We start from the raw sequence: 22,952 nt of genomic DNA, 5'->3' as shown, positions 1-22,952 counted from the left end.
TCTTAAAATGGGCCTCCCAGCTGCCCTCGACACGGACACCTCCCACTCCAAGGCTTGGGTGGGGCTGGGATTCTCCTCTCCTCCCCCCCAGGCCTGGGACAGAATCTAGACTGAGACAGAATGCAGACGGAGGTACTGGATTGCTCCTGATGGCCCAGGAAGCCCCGGTGTTGCTGTTCCCCCACCCTACTCATTATAAAAAGCAACAGGCAAGGCAAACAGATGGCTGAGAGATGGCTTTTTTCCTCTCCTCCTAAATAACAAGGTGGAAAAAAAAAGGGAAAGGAGATGAACAGATTTCTACCGTGTAGGACATCAAAGAGAAATGGCCATTTTCGCTGATAAACTTCACTTAGATGCTGTCCCTGCGCCTAGCATGTGATCTCCTGAGGTGGGACTGGGAAGGGTCTGGCTTGCTATTGCCTATCGATGTATCATTAATTTCTTTTTGTTTTCTGCTATGGCATATACCCGACTCAAGGTGAGAGAACGCAACTGGGCTGCGACTTCTCAGATTGATAGATTGCATTTCTGTGCTGGGTCCGTTTCATGCTTGGTGACTCTGCAGCAAAGCAATTATCACTGTGGAATGCATAATGGCCTAATTAATAACTAATGTCAGGTTGGCCTCTGAGCCATGATTATACCTTGGCAAGCCAACTTTTTTTTTGTTTAAACATTCCAAGAGAAAAATATTATTATAATTGACTGGTTAAATTGTCAAAGTGTCCCTACCCCGTGGACGTGAGGTGTAGTAGGAAGCACGTAAAGCCTGGAATAAAGAGAGGTGTTCTGCTGCCAACTGGCTGTGTGACCTTGCTCAGCATCTCAGCATCTTTGCGCTTGAGTGTCTGCACCTGTAAACAGAGCCACCTTTCTGGAACTGAGTGGGATACCTGTGTGTTTATATATTTTATATATATATATATATAAAACCTGGGCTATGTACCTCTTAATTTATTGCTGTATCCCCATGGCATGGCACACAGTAGATGCTTAATAAATAATGGTTAAAGTAAAGGACTCTGGAGACAGACTTCCTGGGTGCAAATCTTGTTTCTGCCCCTTATGACCTGTGTGACCTTGGGTAAGTTACCTAAGCTCTCTGTGCTTCATTGATCTTATTTGTAAAATTTTGATAATAACATCTGCCATAGGGTGGTCATAAGGAATAGTGAATTGGTATCTGTAAAGTGTTTTTAGAATGCTGCCTGGAACATGGAAACCGCATAGTCATGTTTGCCAATCTTACTATATGTCCACATTCATGTGATAAATACTCATGCAGCACCCCTTGTGTGTCAGGCTCTGTGTGGGACCTGGGAACATAATAGTCTACAAAGTGTTCCCTCTTTCTTTTGGTTAAGTGGGAGGGACCATTATTTGAATAATTAGACAAAACAAATAAATAATTATAAATCATGCTAAATATTGTGAAGGATGCCACGAGTGTAAATAACAGGGAAGTGTGATTAAATTTGGGAGGTCACAGAACCCCTCCTGAGAAAGTGACATTTGAACAGCAACCTGAAAAACATGTAGGCATTAGGTCAGTGGTTCTCAGCAATTGTGCCCCTCAGGGGACACAGTCTGGAGACAGTTTTGGCTGTCCAACTGAGGAGAGAGGTTCTTCTGACATTTAGTGGGTGCAGGCTAGGGATGCTAGTCAACATCTTACAATGCACAGGACGGCCCTCACAACACAGAATTACCTGGTCCGAAATGTCAAATGTGCCGAGGTTGAGAACCTCTGCATTAAGTGGACAAAATCGGTGGAAAGAGTGCATCAAGCAGAGGGAAGAGCCTGTGCAAAGGCTCTGAGGTGGGGAGAGCATGTGTTCAAGAAAGTACATAAAGGATGCACAGAGAGAAGGGGAACAGGGTGAGAGATAAGGCAGAGGCTCGGGGGCCGAGGGCCTTGTTGGTTAGAGGTCTGGATTTCATTCCAGCCTCCAGTGGAAGTTACTGGAGGGTTATAAGCAGAGAGCCATGCCATGTGTTGTCTGCCTTCTTAAGAGCCCACCTGGGCTGCTGGCAGAGAGTACTATTTAAATTAATTTGGAAAACAATAGAACTGGATTCTGTGATACCTAATTTTCAGAAGAAGCAGACATGTCAAAACCCCATCCCTGCCCATTGAAAGGGCCTCTTCCAGAAAGGATGGCAGAAAAGGCCCAGGGGACACAGGTGAAGACAGGGACCTGGAGGACCAGGACTCTCACAGTTAAGGTCACATTTGGGTGGAGCCTTGAAAGACAAGCAAGGATTTGCTGGGAGCTTATGTAGGAAAAGCATTCTGGGAGAAGGGAACAGAATGTGCAAAGGCTCAGAAGCCCTGCACAAAAGCTCTCTGTCCAGGATAACTTGGAGTCAAGCTGTCTGCAGACGGGGATGAACACAATGACCTTCCTTTGTCTTGGATGCCGGAAAGTTTTTGCTGCTTTTAGAAGGCAATGTGTTTTTTGGCAATTATTTGTTATTTATCTTTGTAATTATTATACGAAAGAAAATTAAAGCAGAGAGATTTGAAAAATCTTTTTATGACTCAAAGATGCTAGGCAAGTGGCAGATCCAAATTTGAACCCAGGTCTCACACAATTAAGTAGAACATAAAATAAATAAAATCTTCTGGGCATTTCTCTTGAACCAATGTCAATCAGGCTGTAGCCTCTAATCCTTTGGCTTCTTTGAGACTCTCTCTCTCCTTGTCTCACCTCAGGGCATGTGGTTAAGAGCTGGCCTGGCACTCCTTGGGGCCCAGAGTAGAATTATTTACCTCCCAGGCAGATCTGATCTCCAAAACAGAAGCTCCTGGGCTGTTCACCCAATCTCCTAGCTGTTTGGCCTTCATGTCTCAGTTTGTTCGTCTTTACAACAGGCACAATATCAACCCCTATCCCAGAGGCTTGCAGCAATGATGTCAAAGGACAGTACTTGTAGAGGGTCTGGAAGAATGCCTGGCATATACGGAACACACAGGAGGGTTTGGCTGCTGCTGTGGTTACTGACGTTGTTATTAGTAGTAGTATCCTCATAGCCTGCAGAGTGTCTGAGGAACCTGCTGGTTTAGCATCTGCCTTTTCTTTTCTATTGGTCTGACTCAATAGGAAAAATTATGGTGATAACAAGGACTGTTTCTTGAGCACCTACTGTGTGCTAGGCATAATCTTACGGAATCCTCCACAACAACCCTATTAGGGAAGGATAATATTATCCTTGTTTTCCAGATGAAGGAGGTGAGGCTCAGGGAGGGCAAATGACTTGCTCAAGGTCACACAGCTGGTGAGAGGCAGAGCCAGGTTGAGTCCAGGAGTCCCTGGCTCCTACAGGCTGGGTGTCCAAACCAACTGGGATTGTTTTCCCAAAACCAGCTCTGCCTCTGCCTCTTCTGTTAATGCTGTCATGCCCTGTTGCCCTCTGGAGCCTGAGACCCAGGCCCTGTATCTCCATCTGCCATGTCTAGTCTGGGCCCCACCCACTTCTAAGCTCTTTCACACCAGCCTTGTCTTTGCCACTCTTTTGCCCCTGCCTCAGGCCAGGACATCATTATTGCTGTAGGTCTCAAATGCTCCAGATTTGGACTCTTGAGTCAACCATCTCCACCCCACAGACCTCCAGAGGGGTCTTTCTAGAAAAGGTTTCTAGGGCTGCTGTCCTCTTACACCAAAAGAGACCCTGTAGCACCTCCTCTGCCCATGAGACGAAACGCAGACTGAGCCTGGCACTCAGGGTCCCTCTGTTGTACCTGAATGTCTTTCCTAGCCTTGTCCTCTCCCCCGATCCCCATGGATCATACCTCCAGAGAGATTCAGTGGCACTGCCCACTGAACAGCCACTGAGAAATAGTCTTCATTTTAAGCCTTCTGTGTGCTATGCACTTAGCTAAGCACTCCACACCCATGACCATCTCATTTCATCCTCATGACAAACCTGTACGGTAGGCACTAATTTACTGATGAAACTAAAGCTTGGAACGAGAGGAAGTGACCTGCCTGAGATCACCTCCTCAGTGATCCAAGTGGGGCTTGAACCCAGGTCTGCCTGATGCCAAGGCCTGTGCTCTTTACCGCCACACCTCATTCTCCTCTCCATGTTCCATCCTATCTGTCTTCCTCACCTGAGCGCAACTTCACCTCCTCCGGGAAGTCTTCCCTATTGACTGCCTATGAAATAATCATTCACCACGGCACACAGGGCATTTTCCTCCTACTTCGCTTCTGCTTCCTTTCCTAGTGGACTGTGAATGTGGGTTCCTCGGGGGTGGTTTGGCCTTCTTGTTGGGACAGAGCTCATTTCTTCCCTTAGCCAGTCCAGCACAGAGCAGGACACACAGTAGGGGCTTTAAAACATCTGCCAAACTGTTAAAATCCTTCCTTGTTCTTGCTTTGCTGCCCCTTGGATTTGGCAGACCCTTGAATTCCATTTCCCATTCATCTTTCCAAAATGTACTGATCCTGTGTACAAAGCTCTGCATTCTGGGCTCCATCCTGTTCCCCAACAGCTAATGAGGAAGGTGCTTCATCAAGGAGGGAGTCCACAGGGCAACAGACATGGTTATGTGCTCACATAACCCTGACTTCTTCTCTCCTTCTTGGGCACACAATGTAGACTATCTTTTCAGCCTCCCTTAAAATTGGACATGGCCTTGTAATTGAAATCTGGCCAAGGGAATGTGCGCAAAAATGATGTGGCCACTTCCAGGTCTGGATCTTGAGAACCTCCCCAGAGATCCACCATGTTCCCCCCCCCCCCGCGCCGTGTCAACCAAAGGAAGGGGACTCTGGGACACAGTGGAGGACAGAGCCAGGAGATAAAACATGCCTGGGTTCCTGAATGACTACGGTGAACAGTCCCCTTCCCCCCATCAACCAGCACTAGATTGTGATGTGAGAAATAAACTCCAGCTATGCTCGACGCTGCTACAGGAATGAGCCTCCTAGGACTCATGCTGACACACATGGGTTCAAATCCCAGCTCTTCTCCTCAGTGGCTAGGTGATCTGATGTCAACCTCTCTGAGTCTCAGTTTCCTCCTTATAAAAGAAACACAATCATCTCTATTTTAGAATTCCCTAGAATATTCCACAACATTCCAGATGTCAGACAGTCAGCCTTGAACGTGGCACCCAGGAGGAGCTCAAGAAATGGAAATACCCTCCTGCCCCTTGGCCCCACCTCTGTGTCTTAGGGCAGGTTCTCTGCTTGGTTCTGGGACATAGGATTTGGCTAATCTTCATCTTTGTTGGTCCCCACTAATATTTGGTTTTATGTATTTTAATTGTTATTATTTTGTGCTTGTGATGGGAATAATTTTATTACAGGGCAGGAGTTTATAAACCTCAGGGAGGAAATAAATACGAGACCTTTGTCTGCTGCAGTGTGGGTTCCAGGGCCAGGGGAGGGGAGAGTGGAGAGACTTTAGGAAGTGGCCTTTGAGGGTGGGGAGGCAATGGTTACCAACCCGCCTGGGTGAGCCTGGTTCAAGGTGATGCTGTGCTTGGCAGGGTGGATCTGGGGGTGGACAGAGGCCAGGGCATAGGTGAGGGCCTGGGGACTCAGGATACCTTTCCCTGGCTTTTAGCCCCTGCAAGTCTAACTTCCTTCCCACCTCAGGGCTTTTGCACATACTGTTCCTTTTACCTGGAATGCCATTCTGCCCTTCCTGGGGTTTTAGCCACATTCTGATGTTCCTACTCTTGCTTTAGTTCATAGGTCATTTCCTCCTGGAAGCCCTCCCTGACATCCCAGGAGGCTCTCACAGCCCCAGGAAGCTCCCTGTCACCGCCCCTGCTGCAGATGGTAATTGTACTGTATTTACTTGCTGTGTGAGTGTCTGAATTATGTCTGTCTTCCCCCAGAAGGTCACCTCTGGGAGGGAATGGACTTTGTCTTATTTGCACCTGTGCCTAGAACAATGCCTGGCACACAGAAGTGTTCTGCAAATATTTGCTGAGTAAACAAATGAATGAATAAGTCAATTCAATCTCTTCCACTCCCTATACACCTAAAAGCAGGGGTCAGCAAACTTCTCCAGTAAAGGGTCAGATAATAAATATCTTTGGCTTCGCAGGCCATACGGGTTCTGTTGCAGCTACTGAACTCTGCTCTTGTGATATGAAAACAGCTATAGACGACACATAAATGAATGAGCATGGCTGTGTTCCCATAAAACTTTATTTATACAAACAGGCTTTGGCCCAAGGGCCATCGTTTGCTGACCTCTGTCCTAAAGGCTGCCCTGTTCTTACTTAGTACAAGGCTTACTTCTGGTGGTGTGTTGGGGCTTGCCTGTAGGAGCTTGCAAAAGCTGATTGTTAAAATTTCAGGAATTTTGCAAGCTGGTTGTTAAACACAGCCATTATTAAAAATTAAATCAAATGAACCTATAATTATAGTAAATAATTTATATTAAAAATAACGATACTACAAATGGATGAATCTTGAGGACATTATGCTGAATGAAATTAGCCAGCCACATAAAGACAACAACTGCAAGATTCCACTTACGTGAATTACTTAGAGTAGCCAAAGTGAGATTCAGAAACGAGAATGGTGGTTGCCAGGGCTGGGGAATGGGGAATTCTTGCTGAATGGGTACTCTTGTTGAATGAGTTTTAGTTTGGGAAGATGAAAAAAGTTCTGGAAATGGATGGTGGTGATGGTTGCACAACAGTGTGAATGTACTTAATGTCACTGAACTGTACACTTAAAAGCAGCTAAGATGGTAAATTTTAAGTTATATGTATTTTGCCACAAAAATTTGAAAAAGAAAAAAAGGAAATACATATTCAGTACTCATTAATTCCTAATTGTTTGATTGCATTTCACTCCTCTCTGTGCTTTAAGGTTACTCACATCTATTACGTCTGCATGGTGAACTGTGCTTCTCTTCCCAACCCCGTGCTGGCAGCTTGAAATTGGCCATGCTGGAAGGATTTACACTGTGGAAAGTGGCAGATGATACAAATCAGTCCCGTCTCCCCCCCCGCCGCCCGCCCCCCCCCACGTTGTTCAGTATTGACCAGCTGGTTATTTCCCTGTGTCTGTCTCCTCCACTAGATGGTGGCTTCTAGGGCAGAGCTCCTAAAACATTAGAATCACCAGCAGAAGCTTTTAAAATCCTGATGCCCAAGCCTCATACCAGACCAAGAATGCCAGCCACTCTGGGGTGAGACCCAGATCTCAGTGTTTTTTTTTTTTTAAAGCCCTCAGGAGAATCCTCTGGGCAGCCAGGGCTGAAAGCCAGTGGGCTGGTCTAAGGTTGAGCATCTCAAACTTCAACATGATTATGAATCACACCAGAGGACTCTGTTCAACTGTAGATTCTGATTCAGGAGGTCTGGGGGAGGGTGGGAGGCTGAGACTGCCTTTCTACTGAACTCCCAGGTGATGCAGATGTTGCTGGCCCATGGACCACACTTTGAGTGGCGAAGCCTTAAAGGAAAGATGCTGCTGTCAGAGGGAAAGATTTCCTTTCTGCTTGGTGACCACGTGGCAATCTGCCTGTCTCTCCCTCCCACCGATAAACCGATAAACACAGTGGGAGTTACAAGAATCCATTCTACAGAGCAGGAGACTGAGGTTGGTGAAGTGACCTACCCAAGGTCACACAGCCAAGGAGCAGTGGTGGGACTTGGACTTGGTTTTTTGAGACTCCAAATCCAGTGCCTTTGCCTTCATTAGCTGCCTGACTGAGGCCACTCTGAGTATGGGGATTAAATGGACTTGAATCTGCATCTAGGCCTTTCCTTTCCCTCGCTGTGTGACCATAGGTGGGTTTCTTAACCTCTCTGGGCCTTAGTCCTGACACTCAGGGCACAGGGAGGGGTAGACTGTGATCCTGGATGCTTGAGGGCCTCTTGCAGGGCTCCCCTCATGGAGGACACCCACATCCAGGAAGGTTCCTTTTCCAGTACCTAAACTTGGGGATGACACTTCAGGGGCCCCACCCTGGCAACAACCCTAGGGGGTCATGCAGTCCGGCCCTCTGCCTCTCAGCTAGATCAAAAGGAAGGCAGGAGTGGGGCCATTCTGGGTGCAACTGTGTTTTGCCTTGGCAGCATTCAGCTCGTCCGTCATTAGTCAATACACTTCTGGAGGATTTCAGAATCAGAACATTGCCATAGCCACAGTCAGTGCTTAGCCTCCAACAGGGCTCTCAGCTTTCTTTGCACCAGTCATTGCTTTAAGCCTTTCTGGCTATAACCTCATTTGATCCTCACGCTTACCTTATAAAGTACGTATGAGTCCCATTTACAGATGAAGAAATCAAGGAACACAGAGAGAAAAATAGCTTGCCCCAGGTCACACAATTAGCAAGTAGCACAGCAAGGATTTGAACCCAGGCTGTCCCTAACCACTGCACATACTGCCTTTCAAATAATTTATGTGCAAGATACCAATGTGCCACGTCCCCCAGTGTACTCTGAGCTCCCCAGGGCCAAAGGCCCTGTCTCTCTTGTTCCCTGCTGTGTCCCTAGCGCCCTGAACAGGGGCTGCACACAGTAGAGGCTCAAGAAATAGTTTTGGAACGACGGAATGAGTGGGCTGTTTTAATCTTGCCCATCGCACATCCTGGCCACGTGAAACTCAATCATAGCCATGATTATCAGTGGCACCAAGGGGTGTGAGTCCATCTGTCTCTCCTACTAGGCTGTGAGTGCCATGAAGACAGGAATAGGATCTGAGGTGCTCACTGCCATATACCTAGAGCCTGGCACTGACCCTGGTAAACAGCAGGTGCCAAATAAATGTCTGCTGTAGAGTGAAGTTCTCATTGGAACTGAAAAGGGAAGCAAGGGTGTGCATATGTTTCAGGGGAGCTGGCTGGAGAGCAATGACACTAAATAATCATGATTCTATGGTCCTGCCTCTGGGAGGTTTACACCACATCAAGCATTTTATCTGCATGGATCCCTGGAGGATCCCTATTTTATGTTTATATTTATTACCATCCCTATTTTACAGCCAGGGAAACTGAGGTTTGCTGAAAACCCTGTCAAAGGACAGAGATGGGATTTGAACTCAGGTCTGTGCAACTCTTGGCTTATGTCATTTCTACTCCACCAAGGGCGCCTGATGAGTAATTTGTGTTCACCTTCTCACTATCAGCCCTTGGCACAGTTCCTGGTACACAGCAGGTGCTCACCTATTTTTTGAACATGAGTGAATACTTATGCTCACCACCTCATGCTCAGGCACATAGTAGGCGCTTGGCACATAGTAGGTGCTCAACAAACATCTACTGGATGGTCGCATGAGTGACTGTGGGAATGGCCACATGTCCCATGCTGGCGTGGTGGGCTAGCTGTTGCAGAAGCTTCTGCTTTGCTCCCTGCCACCCCCCGGCAGACACGAGTGCTAAGAGACACTTGGCTGACAGTGCCACAAGATGGATGCGTGCCCGGCGGCCTCATCTCCCCACCGACTGGCCCCTCATGGCCTTCCATAATGCAGTCCATTAAAAGGCTTGTAAATTTTCATACACGAAAGCCTACTATGGCGTCAGCATAGACTAATTGTTGTTAAATGTGCGGGAATGTTACCGCCATGCCGCTGGAGCGATCACTCTTCCCAGCCTGGCCCAGACGCCGACCCATTCCTCTGTAGGCGGAAAGCTTACAACGTTTGCACAAGGCCAAAAAGCAATTCGTGTCAAAAAGATCAATAATATAAAAATAAAGCATGAGAATTCTAGTTAAAGGGAATGTCATATAAATATGTGGTTCACGTCCATGATTCCAAGATTAAAAAAAATCAATCAATATCGTTCTTTAGATGATGTTATTTCTAATGAGAAATACCCGGAACAACTGCAAATAACTGCTTAACTGGGGGGAAAAAAGCATTAATAATTTACTTTATAAGACATATGATACCGAATGAAAGAGGATCGCTGCTGGTTCTTAATTTGGTTGTAATGCAGCGTGACAGGTTCAATGACGCTTTGGTGGGTTCTTAATATTAAATTTGGAAAGATGTTCAGCTCATTTTAAGTTTTACCCCAAGCTGGGCAGGGTAAAGCCAAAGGGGCAAGACCCGTTATGGGAGCCAAGGAGACTTGCACCATCAAGGTTATTAAGTCATCAAAGAGGAGAGGGTAGGGAGTGTGTGTGCATGTGTGCAAGCCGGGGGCAGTGGGAGGGACAGAAGTCTTCATTGCATCTTGCAAGTTACACCCTGTTTACTGAGCAATTATTATATGCCAAGTTCTGGGCTGGGTATGCAGACCTGGGTTTGAATCCCAGCTCCCGTTATGGGTCAGGCTTCCCTGGTGGAGTCTATCTGAAAAAGCTCAGCAAAGTCACATCTGAAAGGCATGCGTCTGGCTGAGTGATGAGGTCCTCCCCAGCCCTAGCCACCTGCAAGTGTCCAATTTTAGCCCTCAATCTAGAATCTATATCCTCAGTGCTTCCTGCACTCCCAGGCCTCTGCTCAGCCCTTCAAACTGAGGTTTGAATCTTCCATACTCTGCCCTGTTGGTGAAGAGCTGTGTGAGCTTAGGCAAGCAGCCAATCTGTCCGAGTCCCAATTTCTCACCTGTAAAAGAGGACGATACCAGCAGCACCTCTCTCACCATGTTGCTGAGAGGTAGTGATACGTGAGAGGCTTTGCTAAAGTCTCAATAAACTTTGCTGGCTGCTGAGCCTCAGTGACCTCACCTGAGAAATGGGTAAGACCAGAAACCTACTCATGGGGCTTGCGGGAAGAATAAACATGATGACACAAGTCTCAGCTCATCCATTTGGAACGCCGATTTATGTTCAAGGAGCGCACACACTATGTGCTGGGCTTTGTTCCTGGGGCTTTTAAGTATCAACTCAATTAACCCGCACATCAATCCTTTGAGGTTGGTACTATTATTATCTCCATTTAAAAACAAGAAAACTGAGGCCCAGAGAGGTTAAGTGACTTGCCCAGGGTCACACAGCCAGGAAGAAGAGAGCTAGGATGCAAGTCAGTGCCAACCTGGCTCCAGAGCCATGCGTGCCCCCAGTGCTTGTCTTTCCCAGTGGGTTCAGCTGGTCAGTGAGGCCATTTCTCCCTGTCTTGCTGGTTGGTCAGGACTGTATGCATCTAATGTCATTTGTGGCCGTAACAAGCCTCATTTACAAAGGATGGTCATGCCAGTGCTAGGAGTCTCTGAGAAAGGGTAGTTTGGGGAGCAAGGGAATTATGACATCAAAGATAGCTGGAAGAGCAAATAATGTAAAAAGACCAAAAAAAAAAAAAAAAAAAAGACCCTATAATTAAATTTCAGCTCAAAGGAAAGGGCAGGAGTCCTGCAGGTACATGCAGAACAGGAGGGGAGCACAGGGACCAAATTACAACACGGCATGCAGGGCTGACTAGGGGATTATGGCCCGGGCAGGCAGAGACATGTCTGTCTCAGGTGATTTGAGCTGTGAAGAACCCCTCCATGCCTTTCTCAGGCAGCTCAGCTGCAGGAACATGGATTGACCTCCTCGGAATCTTGTTCCTGGGTTAGGACCTCCTTCCCTGCCCATGACTGCCTGGGAGGGAAAAAGGGATACTCAGTGTTTGGGGCTGGAACAGATGGTGTAGAAGTCAATGATGACTTCAGGCTTTGGGCACTGGTTGGAGGTGGTGAGCAGGGGCTCAGGTAGAGGGTACAAGGGGACAGTCTCCTCCTCTCAGTCATCTCTGAAAGGCCAAGCGCACCCTACCCCATGCCATCTGATTAGCCGTTGGAGGGATCCTATTGAAACCTGAATCTGACCTGGTCTGCTCTAAAGTCTCCTATGGCTCCCACCTAATTCTGAGTCACAGCCAAAGCCCTGGAAGTAGCCACAAGGCCTGAATGATCTGGCGCCTGTAAAGATGACTTATGCTAAGTGTCATGCTGGGTAAGTGTAAGGGCTGTGCTGTGAAAGGTGGCGGGTGTGGGGAAGTTGGTTAGGGAGGGCTTCTTTACTCCCTGAGGATCTGACACTTGAAAGGAGTGAATCAGGCAAAGAGAACAGCAAATTTTCTGCAGGACTCTGAGGCAGGACCAAGTTAGGTAGTCTGCTGGCTGAGGGGAGACGTAGGCAGGGGCCAGAGAGCGGCGGGGCCCACTGGCCTGAGGTTTCTGCCCTAAGGACTTTCATCATCCCGCACCACCCTCCTGGGTCTGAGTCCATGCACCCTCACTTCCCTCCCGCCACAGGTACAGACCTGGGCACTGGATGGGTGCTGGCCACCTCCTCTGTGAGCCCTGGTTTCCTCACATGTGAAAGAGGGTAATCACAGAACCTCTCCCTGATAGAGATATTATGGAAAACACATGACATAACCATTAGAAAGTGTGCAGCATATAGTAGACGTGCAAGAAAAGTCACTTTGGGAGACTTCTCTAACAAAGGAAAGGCCCACCTTTAGTGCCAAGGTTGGCTGCTTACTAACTGAAGATAGTGGGCAATGAGGTTTTAGTGTCACCCAGATCAGGAGGCAGCACTGTGGGCATCATGGACTGGGTCTGATCAACCACAAGATCCTGGCAGGCAGATGTGGGCAAAAGAAGGAATTTCCAGCTGTCTGCCCATCTGAAAGTGAGAGGGACTGGACTCAGGGTAGACAGTGCTGGGCACCTTTGGCTGGGTGAGGCCTGCAGGGAAGGTTCTGGAATGCTTCAAACTATGGCAGGTCATAATATCTTACATCTCTGACCATTGTGGCACCCCTAAGCCCATGTAAATCGGGGGGACAAGTGTCTCCATCCCACTTTACAGATGGCACAATAGAGGATATCTGACTGGATTAGAGATAGATATATCTATTTGTCAGTTGATTGACTGAATCATCAACTCACCCAACAAATATCCACTGAGGCGGAGCTGTCAAGTTGGAGGGCACGTGCTCTGCTTTGCCACCTAGAAGACCCACAGGGGAGGCAGGGAGACTCCATCTTTTGCTTTCTTGCAAATCTCTATTTCAACACTACCTCTCTGCTCCTCCATAAACAGACCTTTCACTGGGTCTGCTCTAGACTCCCTTGAGCCATTGGGGTTTGTCTCAGAGTTGTGCCTCAATCCCATCAGAAGAAACACAAAGGAGAAGAGACAAAATCTTCCAAGCTGTTGACACTCCCCACCTCCCCAGATGCCCGGGCATCTGCAGGGCAACACCAGGCACTTTCTTCCAGGAGCACCCGGCACTCTCCCTCTGGCATTGGGGCGGGGGCGGGGGAGGCTGCACTCTCCAGAAATGGACACCTAAGAACTTGGTGCTGGGGGGAAATGTTTCGAGAAGGCTGAAATCTGCTAAAAGGCTGAGGGAGGGGAGCCGGGGGTGGAGAAGAAAATGGAGGGGAGAGGCAGAAGAGAGCTGAGAGTCAGGGGAAAGAGGGGAAAGAATTTGGCACTCTGCAAATCCTGGCTATTCTGGTGATCTATTGCTGTGTAACCAGCCACCCCAAAATGGAGTGGCCCAAAGTGATTACTTATTATCTCTCATGCTTTTGTGGGTTGATGGGGCTCAGCTAGGTAGTTCTCTTGTCCTCTCTCAGGTGGTCACAGCCAGGTGGCAGCTACAGCTGCAGTTGCCTGATGGCTCGACTGGGCTGGATGGGCAACATGGCTCCTGGACTCGTGCTGGGGCCTTGGTGCTCCCAGCCCGTCTCCTCCGTGTGGAGTCTCATCTCCCAAGGCCTGTCCATACAGGTTGGGCTGGAAGAGGCAGGAGGCAGAACTGCCAGTCCACTGAAGGCCTCCACCTAGTACTGACAGAGGGTCACTTCTACCACATTCTATTGGTTGAAGTGGACACAGGCCCAGATTCAAAGAATGGAAACACAAATTCCATTTCTTGATGGGGGAATGCCAGATACAATGCAGTTATGCAGGGGATGGGAGGTACTGTGTGAAGCTCGGCAAAGAAGAAGCTCTGGGAGGAAATCAAGAGGCCTCCTATGAGCTCTTGACATGACGGGACATTATTTTGATCACAGGGACTGAACCTCTAGTGACATTCCTTAAGGGCAGCGATGATTTCTCACCATCTTTGGACCTTCCACAGCTTTTACTTGGAGCCTGGCACATAGTAGGTGCTCCACAAGTATTTGTTAAGTGGACCTGTGAGGCGCCCAGTAGAAAGGCGGCCCTTCTGGGGCTGACACAGATACCTGCCCACCCCCACATCAAGAGGCATCTATTTGACTGCCCGGTCGTGACCTTCACTGTGTCCAGCATCTAGAACACCACCTAGTACGCAGTAGGGCTTCCGTAAAGTTTTGTTGAGTGAATAAATGACTGCAGGAATTCAACAGATGATGAATATGTCTCTTATAAGTGGCACCTGGGTCTCATCTCTAAGCTCCTAGAGGGTGGTCATGCTGCCCAAACTCCCTTGGACCCTGAGAGGACACAGAGAGAGAATATCTTTGCCCCATGCCACCAAACACACCCACCACGATGAGAATAAACGACTCAGCAGTCACTTGACAGAGGATCTCACCGAAGCTCATGCAATCCTCTGAGCCGTCACGAGGAAACAGCAGAGACATGAAGTCACCTGCCAAAGTCACATAAGCTTGTCAGTGTTCGGGTGGGACTCAGACCCTGGGTGTTAGACCCTGGGTGGTCAGAGGAGGCATCAGCCCCCTTGGTTCCCAAACTGCAGTGTTTCCATCAGGCCCAGGTTCAGGTGTCTGTTCTGACTCAGCCAAGGGGTTTTCTATCATGCAGGCCACATCCCCTTCCTGGTGGAAGAAGAGGGAAGCAGAGAGAAAAAAATCTTGCAGTGGGCCTGCTGTCTTCGTGGCTGGGCCAGTACACACACGCCTTAGAAAAGTTTCACCTCTGGTTTAGCATAACAAAACTTTTAATTTAGATGTTTTCATCTCTCTCTCCAAGTAAAAATAAGTTTAAAATAATGACTGTAATAAATGAAGGTAATTAATTGTAGTTTGTTCCTTTACTGTCTAGTCAGCTTAATTTTACCTTTTCAACTAATAATGAGAAAATAATTTTTGTGCTCGGAGGGTTAATGATATGTAACTGCGAGAGCTGCTAATTGCATGTTGCAATCCATCCATCAACAACCCCATCTGTGCGACTTGATTATGTTTGCTAAATTATTGCTTTGAATTATCTTTCATAAAGCAACTTTTGTAATTAGCGGGGCTTTCGTCTTGCTCTTTTCTCTGCGCGCAAGGATATTCAAACTTTGGCCATTTCAAGCTGTCTCCATTAAGCCACCTTCTCTGGCTGTCTTTGTTTCCCTGAGCAGGGGGAATCAAGACTGTCCTTTAAGCAATCAAGGCGGAGAGAAAAACCTTCCTTGATTCACAGCAGGGTAAATTCACTTCCTCTCCGCACCCCTCCCACTAGCATGCGCGGGCACACACACACACACACACACACGTGCGCGAAAAAGAAAAAAAGGCCCACATATATATAGAATGAAAAGATAAAAAGGATACCCAGATTCTTTATATACCAGGGCTGGTGGAGTGAAATTAAGGAATGAACTTGAACATGTTATATTTCAACAAGAGGCCCACACTGGGGAAGAAGGAATGACGGGTACGATATTCAGCCCTGGCGTTTTATGGGCTACTTTATGTGACTTGAGACAGTGTTTGCCTCAGGGAATATTCCTGGGAGGTGATTAATGCCCACTTGGGAATCCTCAGCTCTGAGCCTGGAGCCTGGTGGATCACGAGAGGGAAGTGGCATAAAGGATGAACCCTCATTAAAAAAATTAAAATGAAAATCAAATTTGGATTATAAACGGCTTGTGCGTGAGCAGTTTGTTCTGGACGAAGAAGATGCTTTTTATTAACACCTTTCTTTGGTGGCGTTTCTCCCTGGAGGCGCAGGGAGGGACATGGCGGCCACGATGGATTAGTCAATAGATCATGAGGAAAGCAGGGGTTTCAGGAATAAAACTCCAAACAAATCTAGTCTTTTTGGTACATTAAAGGGACGATGGAAGGCCCTCTTAAGAAAATTAACGAAGTTCTTCGGAGATCCTCAGCTATTAAAACAGTGTGAATTCAACATGCCACAAAAATTTGGAAATGAGAATTCAGCTTTGTCTTCCTTTTGGACCCACTAAAACTTTCTCTCCCTCAGTGAGTTACTGAGTACCAACTGTGGGCCAGACACTGGGTCAACTGCCTCCACCTTTAGTTCTTTGAATCCTTACTGTTAACTTCATTTGCCAGAGGAGGAAAGCTGCAGCTCAGAAAGGTTAAGGAACCTCTCCCCAGCCACAAAGCTAGGTAAACAGCAGGGCTGAAATTCAGGCTGGGCCTGTCTCAGTCTGATTTGCACATGCGTTCTGCCATGCTGCACTGGGGTATTCTCTGGATCATCACCCAAACGTAATGTTGAACTCTTTCTCCTATTGAAAAGATGATGTAAGTCACACCGGTTTCCTTCAGGGATAGAAAGCCCCCTTCTTTTGGAGAAAAGTTTTGAATATCTACTTAGGAAAGAGGTAGATTCCAGCCCAAGCATAGCAGAGGCCCTGGAGGTGACTGATAACAGGAATAATAAAATAACCAGGACTACTAATATAAAGCAATGTTCTAAGAACTCCATGGGTATTAACTTTGTTCTTCCTCAGTCATGACCCTATGAAGGAAGTATAATTATTACCCGGTTTTATAGACAAGGAGACAAAGGCACAGAGAGGTTAAGGAACTTGCCCAAGGTCAAACAGTGAGGAACTGGCAGAGGCAGGGTTCAAACCCAGGTTGGCTCCGGAGTCTGCTCTTTATCGCCCGGCAGCTCTCTGTGTGCCAGGCATTACATTACACTGCTTCCCTGCATTACTTCTCAGTCCTTAAAGCAACATAAAAAGATTGAGTGTGTCTTTATTCCCATGAACAGATAGGGAAACCGAGGCTCTAAGTGGCTTAGAGAAGCTCTGTCCATACCAGCCCAAGCAAGGGAACAGCTGAAAAAGTGACACTCAGTGCCTGTCTGTGGGCTGGGCAGAGGGATCAGCTGCCTGAGAGGGCTTGTGTACTGAGAACCCCTCATGGGACCAGGGCCTTGCAGATGGGAACCTCTTTTTTAAAAACACAAAGCCATGACAACAAATTCCCAACATCATTGGTCTTTCTGGTTTGTTCCCCCCACCCCCCACCCCACCCGGCACCGTCCCCTTTCAGCTCAGGCACCTCACAACCAAATGAATCAATACCGGATGGCCCTATAAATAAATAAGCATATCAGTCAACTCAATAATAAAATGAAGGGATGAAAAATATGGAAATCAGCAACATTTGTGTAAATCCAGTTATTGTTTACTTTAATATTGCCTTATGCGCTCACGCGGTTCCGAAGAGACAGATTTAAAGTAATGTGGCGCTTGGCGGATGACAGACTTAAAATGCGTCTCCACCAGAGAGCTCGGAGAAGGGCCAATCCTTCCAAGGTCCTGCCTGAATCCAGGGGAGACTGAGAAGAGGCCCCCTGAAGATGGAACATTGACAAATGGCTTCCCCTTCTGCTATCCTGCCTCAGTGTAACTCCATTCTCTTCCTCGCCTGCCTCCCTTGCCAGCAGGACAAGTGGACATTCTCAGAATCCTGGTCACAGAGTCAAGCCAAGAGGAGAAATGGGGGAGGTTCAGCCCCATGACAGGGCTCCAGGAAGGCAAGAGAAACAACTGGCTAAAGACAGCTCAGCTGCTGCCGAAGGAAATAGGGCCCGATGGGTTTTCAGGAGAGAATGTCAACAGTGTTAGTTTTATACTCAGATGGTGGGTCAGTAGAGAGGATTTCAGGGTGGGCCGGTAACTGTTTGGACTTAATCTGCAAGACTGCCTTAGAGAATCAAAGCTGAACAGAATGCACAGCAAAGGTCACTGAGTTCAAACCTCTTCATTTTAAAAATGGGAAACCAAGCTTGGAAGGTGAGGTGGTTTGTTCAAGGTCACAGATATTGTATAGAGCAGAGCTGATGTAAGGCTGGACAAAGTCAAGGGAGAGGGAGAGAGAGAACCCATTCTCATCATGTCACCACCAGCTGATCTGGAAAGAATGGGGTGGAGTTTGTAATGGGGACGGGCATGTGTTCTCCCAAGCTTCCAGAGGCTGCCGGCTTCCTCTGGCAACTTCAGGTGGGATAGGAGAGGGAAGCAGGGAATGTTTTTGTGACATGCCATAGGCCTTGGGTCTTACCTCAGCTTGGAAGCTTTTTAATACAGGAGCCACCATCTCTCTGATTTCCTGAAAAAGAGATCAGCGAAGAGTTCACCACAGTGCCAGGTGGGATACCCCCGTGGCCCCTGCTTGCAATGCACTGTTGTCCCCCAGGCCAGCATTTCCCAAAAGTGTCCCGTGGGACGTGCACTCCATGGGATTTCACTGGGGTTTCTCATATATACACCTACACACAGACACACGCACAATGTACACACACATAGGGTGCCAAGCCAAATCAGCCTAGGAAATAAAGTCCAACATCAAGTTTCTTCCCTGTGGGACTTTTAGTATAATGCACATTGGGAATTTCTGGAAGAGGGAGGAAGGAAGGAACGTTTCCCAAATAGATCTGATCATGGAATGTTTTTTATGCAAAGGGCTCATGGGACTCGTGGTGCATCATGCGACTGACTCTTGCTGAAGAGGTGGGCTCGACTCTCCACACCCAGCAAAATGTCATCAAAGTCCCTTCATAAAAACCTTCTGTCCTTTAAGCATTTGCTCAGGGCTGTCTCCTTCAGGTGGCCATCTCTGTCTGCTTCCCCACGTAACTGCCCTTCTCTGGCAAACACCCCATTCTGCATTTTAGCAACATCACTTCTATACTTGTCTCTCCTTCCTCTCCAGAATGTGCAGTTTCTGGCACCCCTTTGGTGCCCAGCTCAGAGGAGGGGCTCTGTAAATGTTTGATGAACTCTATGGTAGTGGGCTGTCTTCAGAAGGGAGCCTCTTATTTCTGGACCCTAATTTCCTCACAAGTGACCTTGGAAGTTCTCAGCCCCAAGGGCTTCCCTGGTTGGCTCCTGTGAGTTCTCCCTAGCATGCAAGAGGGAGGCCTTTTAGAACCTAGTGTCACCAAGATTCCAACCCTAAATGCTTCAGTTTTCTCTCAGACCCACTGGTGACTCCATGACTGCTGTCAGTCAGGTCCCATAAGAAACCCCTGTGGAAGGAGGAGCTGAGAGGGGTTCGAGAGTGTGGGGAGAGAGGGGACAGTAGAGAGAAGCAGGAAAGGAAGACGTGGGCACAAGAATACATATGTTCAGGTAAAGAATAAATCCCTTAATTATGAAATAAGGTTGTGCTTCTGTTCCTGAAAATGATCCCTCTTCTGGGTCCTGGGTACACCTCCTCACTGATTGGGGTCTTCCAGGGCTCCTTGGAGCCGGTGATATACTAATGGTATGTTTGGGATCTTCAGGAGGGACATAGGGAGTGCGTGTGAATCTAGTGGATCTGATCACAAGGAACTACGGGTGCACAGGCTGAGCCATGGAAAAGGAAATGCATGAAAACCCAGGTCCCAGGTTGTGAACTCAAATGCCCGCAGAGGCTGGGGCGGGGGGAGTGGACACGAGGGAGGCGGGCTGAGAGCCCCCTGTAATGGAGGTAGCAGCTGCTTGGCTCCAGCTGGTGACTGCCATGTGGGCATGGAGCCCCTGTCTGACCAGATCCACCAAAGAGTCTCAAAAGATACTGGAAATCTGGGGTTTTGGGTGAAATCTTCTGAGATGCTGGATGTTGGTAACTTACTGTAAAACCTGAACGACTTTACAGACCAAATACAACATATCAGCAGGTTAAACCTCAAGTCCAAGTTCAGGAAATGTTAGTGATGGAAGGGGCCTCAGAAATCATCTCTCCAGCCCCCTGATTTTCCAGAAGGGGAGACCAAGGTCCTGAGAGGGGCTGGCTTGCTCAAGTCCGGCAATGAGTGAGTGGCTCAGCTGGAATTTGAATGCAGGTCAACAGACAGCCCAAATAAGCTGGCTGCACAATACCACACTCAAGGGGATTCAAATCTGAGGGCCAAGGGTGGGGGATTGGCAGGACTTTGGACCAATGCTGACCATTTCTAGAAGCCCCCTGTCCTGTATGCTTCACCTCTGGGGGTGAAGTTGAGCATAGGCACCAGCGGGAGGTGAGCTGGGCACCAGCCAGATGATGTTCTTAAATAAAGCCTTGGCATGACTCTCCCAATCAGGAGACACTAGTTCCAAAAATGAGAATTTTCAGAGGCGCGACTATAATAGGAATGGAAACTTATTCCTCCTAATTACATAATTGCATAATTATGCAGTATTAAAATTATGTAAGCTGAACTTGGAGGCTTAAAACCTGGCCTGGATTTTCCTCATCACCTGGGGGCTCCCATGTGGCCTGGGAGAGGAGGATGAGATGGAGGGTCTGTGCTGACCAAAGAGAAGGCACGTAGGGCTGGGAAGATCTAGGGCTGCTTCATCTCTGCTTCCTACAGAATGGAGAGTCAGAGGCAAAGCTTCTGGTACCCTCTTTCTGGGCAGAAAATCAGTCTAAATATCAAGCTGTTCTCTGTTCTAAGAAGGAAGCAAAGGACACTCAGCATCACCTAGGCCTTCTTAGCTCCAGGGGTCAAGCCCAGGACTTGACTTGGCCTTTCTGAAGCCGCGACATGGGAGACACTTGGATCTGAGATTTTCACTCCTTCTCCAAGCGTACCCTCCCTCAGCTCTCAAACCTAAGATTCCTTTCATACTTGCTCCATGGGCAAGTTCTAGCTATAGTCCACTTCCCTCTCTTGCCTTGAAGAACCGAAGACACTTATCACTTGTGAGGAGGATTTCACAGCTAGAAGACTCAACCCCTCTTTGCTCATGTAGCCCAATTCCTGGGTAGGCCTGACTCTTCTCCATCTTTCCATGGCCTCCTTCTCCATCAGCAAGATGGTAACAGGACCCCTGGGTGATTCTAACAGGCAGAGTGGGATCAACATCTCCAGGTCTGATACTTCCAGAATGCCAGATGCTGCCCCACCCTCCTCCAAGATCCAGGCCACCTGAGTAGGTTAGGACAGAGAGGTCAACTGTTAACCTCTGCTGACCACAGAGAACCACAGTTGGCTTTGGGGACAGTCAGGTTTTTTTTTTTTTTTTTAATCTCTCTGTTTCCCAGTGGCTCTGATGTGTCACATCCTTGGTAACATTATATGGAATCAGAGGGCTTTTTTTTTCTATTTATTCCATCTTTTTTTTTTTTTTTTTAAATCTGAGCAGCAACAGGGGGCCTGATAGAGAAAGTAAAGGAATTAACACATTCACCCCTGTAAAGAACAAAAACATGTCCATTCTAGTCTCTTCCCCTGGGGGCTTGAGGGGGTGGCAGGATGGGACTGGTCATTATCTGGACCACCCTCATGGCAGCTGGGAAAGACAGAGCTGGTGGCTGGAGCTGCAAGGCAAGAGGTGAAGGGGAAGAATGAAGCCTGTTTATGGCATTGGGAGGCAGTTTCAGAGGAGATTGAGGGAAGGCCCAGAGGGTAGGGGAGCCTATAGCTGTCCTCTCCCAGACACCAATGGAAAAGCAAAATAAAATCAAGAACCCTAGACAAACTGTCTTTGCTGTCAAGGCCAAGCATTTGACTAAAGATGAATATAGGGGGAAAATGGATGTTTTAGGGAGCCCTCAGAAACAATGACTTCAATGGAGAAGTGTCCTGCCCTCACTTTAGATAGCACCGCTGAGAACCACTATACCAAGAAACACCCAAAGGTTGGGGGCTTTAATTTCTCTTTGTGGCTAATTAGCTTCTTTTCTTGTTAGTCACTTATGTCTACAGTTTCCAAAATATAGTTTGAACAGAGAAAAATCTGCATTCCTACTGAGTTAATTCTATAACAGCAAATATACTGTACCTCAGGTACATTTTTCTTAAATTCCCGGCGGAGTTCAATTAAATGTTTATGAGAATGTTCACTCTCCTCCTGCCGTGCAGACAGCTCGGAAGCGACGGAATTAAGCTCCTTCTGAAACAATAAAAAAAAAAAAAAAAAAAAAAAGAGAGAGAGAGAGAGAGAGAGAGAGAAAAGAAAAAGATTTTTTCCCCCTCCTCTTCCTTTTTAATCATTGTACAAAACAGCATTCTGAACAAGTTTTCTTAACTCACAAAGCTGAGAAAAGACAGGATATTGACTCCTGGCACAAATGAATAATTTACAAAACGGGATGCAACTGAAAAAAATCCAGGACAGCTTTTTTTGCTCATCGGAAGATCAATAATCTCCCATAAAGTTGGGTGGAGTTGTTTTTTTTTTTTTTTAATCTCTCCCCCACCCCCCTGCCCCACCTCTTAAATTTCCAAAAGAGTGATGGCATAAGCTTGTCAGTAACTGTAGAAAACATCTCCAAACCGTGTCAAAATAGTAAAGTGCGGCATATTGTATGGGCATATTATAGTGTAAGAAAGTGCTGTCGACAGCTTTCATATATCAGAGGTGGGAACTGTTCCAACTATGACTTACTTACACTTAAGGGTTCATAAATACGCCTTTTAAGATATAGATGGCTTTTTAATTTCAGTAGATTTTGGAAAAATGAAGGTGCCAATAAGAAGCAAGCTGACCTTTTGTGTATCCTGTAGTAAATCATTTAAGGTTCACTTCAAGTATAAGAAATATTTCACTGAAGACTCCTGGATTCAGAAGAAATGGTTTGGAAGGTACCTTGCTTGCTTATGTGCAATGAAAGCGCCAGACCAGGTTTTTACAGGACGTACCATTGAGGGGAAAAAAGAGAGTGAGGGATGGAAGGGGGGGCCCCTCCAGCTTACACACATTACAGACAGGGTCTGCTGGTTGTACATGTATATTTGATCACCCCTCTCTCAGCTTTCTTCGCTTTAATGGTGGCAGTCTCACAAGGGGAGTACAATTCACCATGAGTTGTGATGGGTTTCATTTGCATAATTCAAGAAATGCTCTGTTTATGTGGTCTGCTGCTTTCTTGCACCATCCCGAGATGGGCTTTTTTTCTGGACC

General features: G+C 47.3%; 1 protein-coding gene across 1 annotated transcript in view; it reads right to left on the bottom strand.

The window, feature by feature from the left end:
• Positions 1-22,952, bottom strand: part of CUX2 (cut like homeobox 2) — a 255,872-nt gene that overhangs the window by 77,078 nt on the left and 155,842 nt on the right. The window contains exons 2-3 of the mRNA XM_035017009.1: positions 21,831-21,941; positions 18,136-18,183 (exon numbers count right to left, since the gene is read on the bottom strand). Coding sequence (XP_034872900.1) covers positions 18,136-18,183; positions 21,831-21,941 — 159 coding nt within the window. The remainder of the gene's footprint in view (positions 1-18,135; positions 18,184-21,830; positions 21,942-22,952) is intronic.

Source organism: Mirounga leonina, unplaced genomic scaffold (assembly GCF_011800145.1).
Source record: "Mirounga leonina isolate KUSES-001 unplaced genomic scaffold, KU_Mleo_1.0 Mir_171, whole genome shotgun sequence".
Taxonomy (NCBI): domain Eukaryota; kingdom Metazoa; phylum Chordata; class Mammalia; order Carnivora; family Phocidae; genus Mirounga; species Mirounga leonina.
Note: the sequence above shows the minus strand (reverse complement) of the source record. Positions and strands in the feature narration are given on the sequence as shown.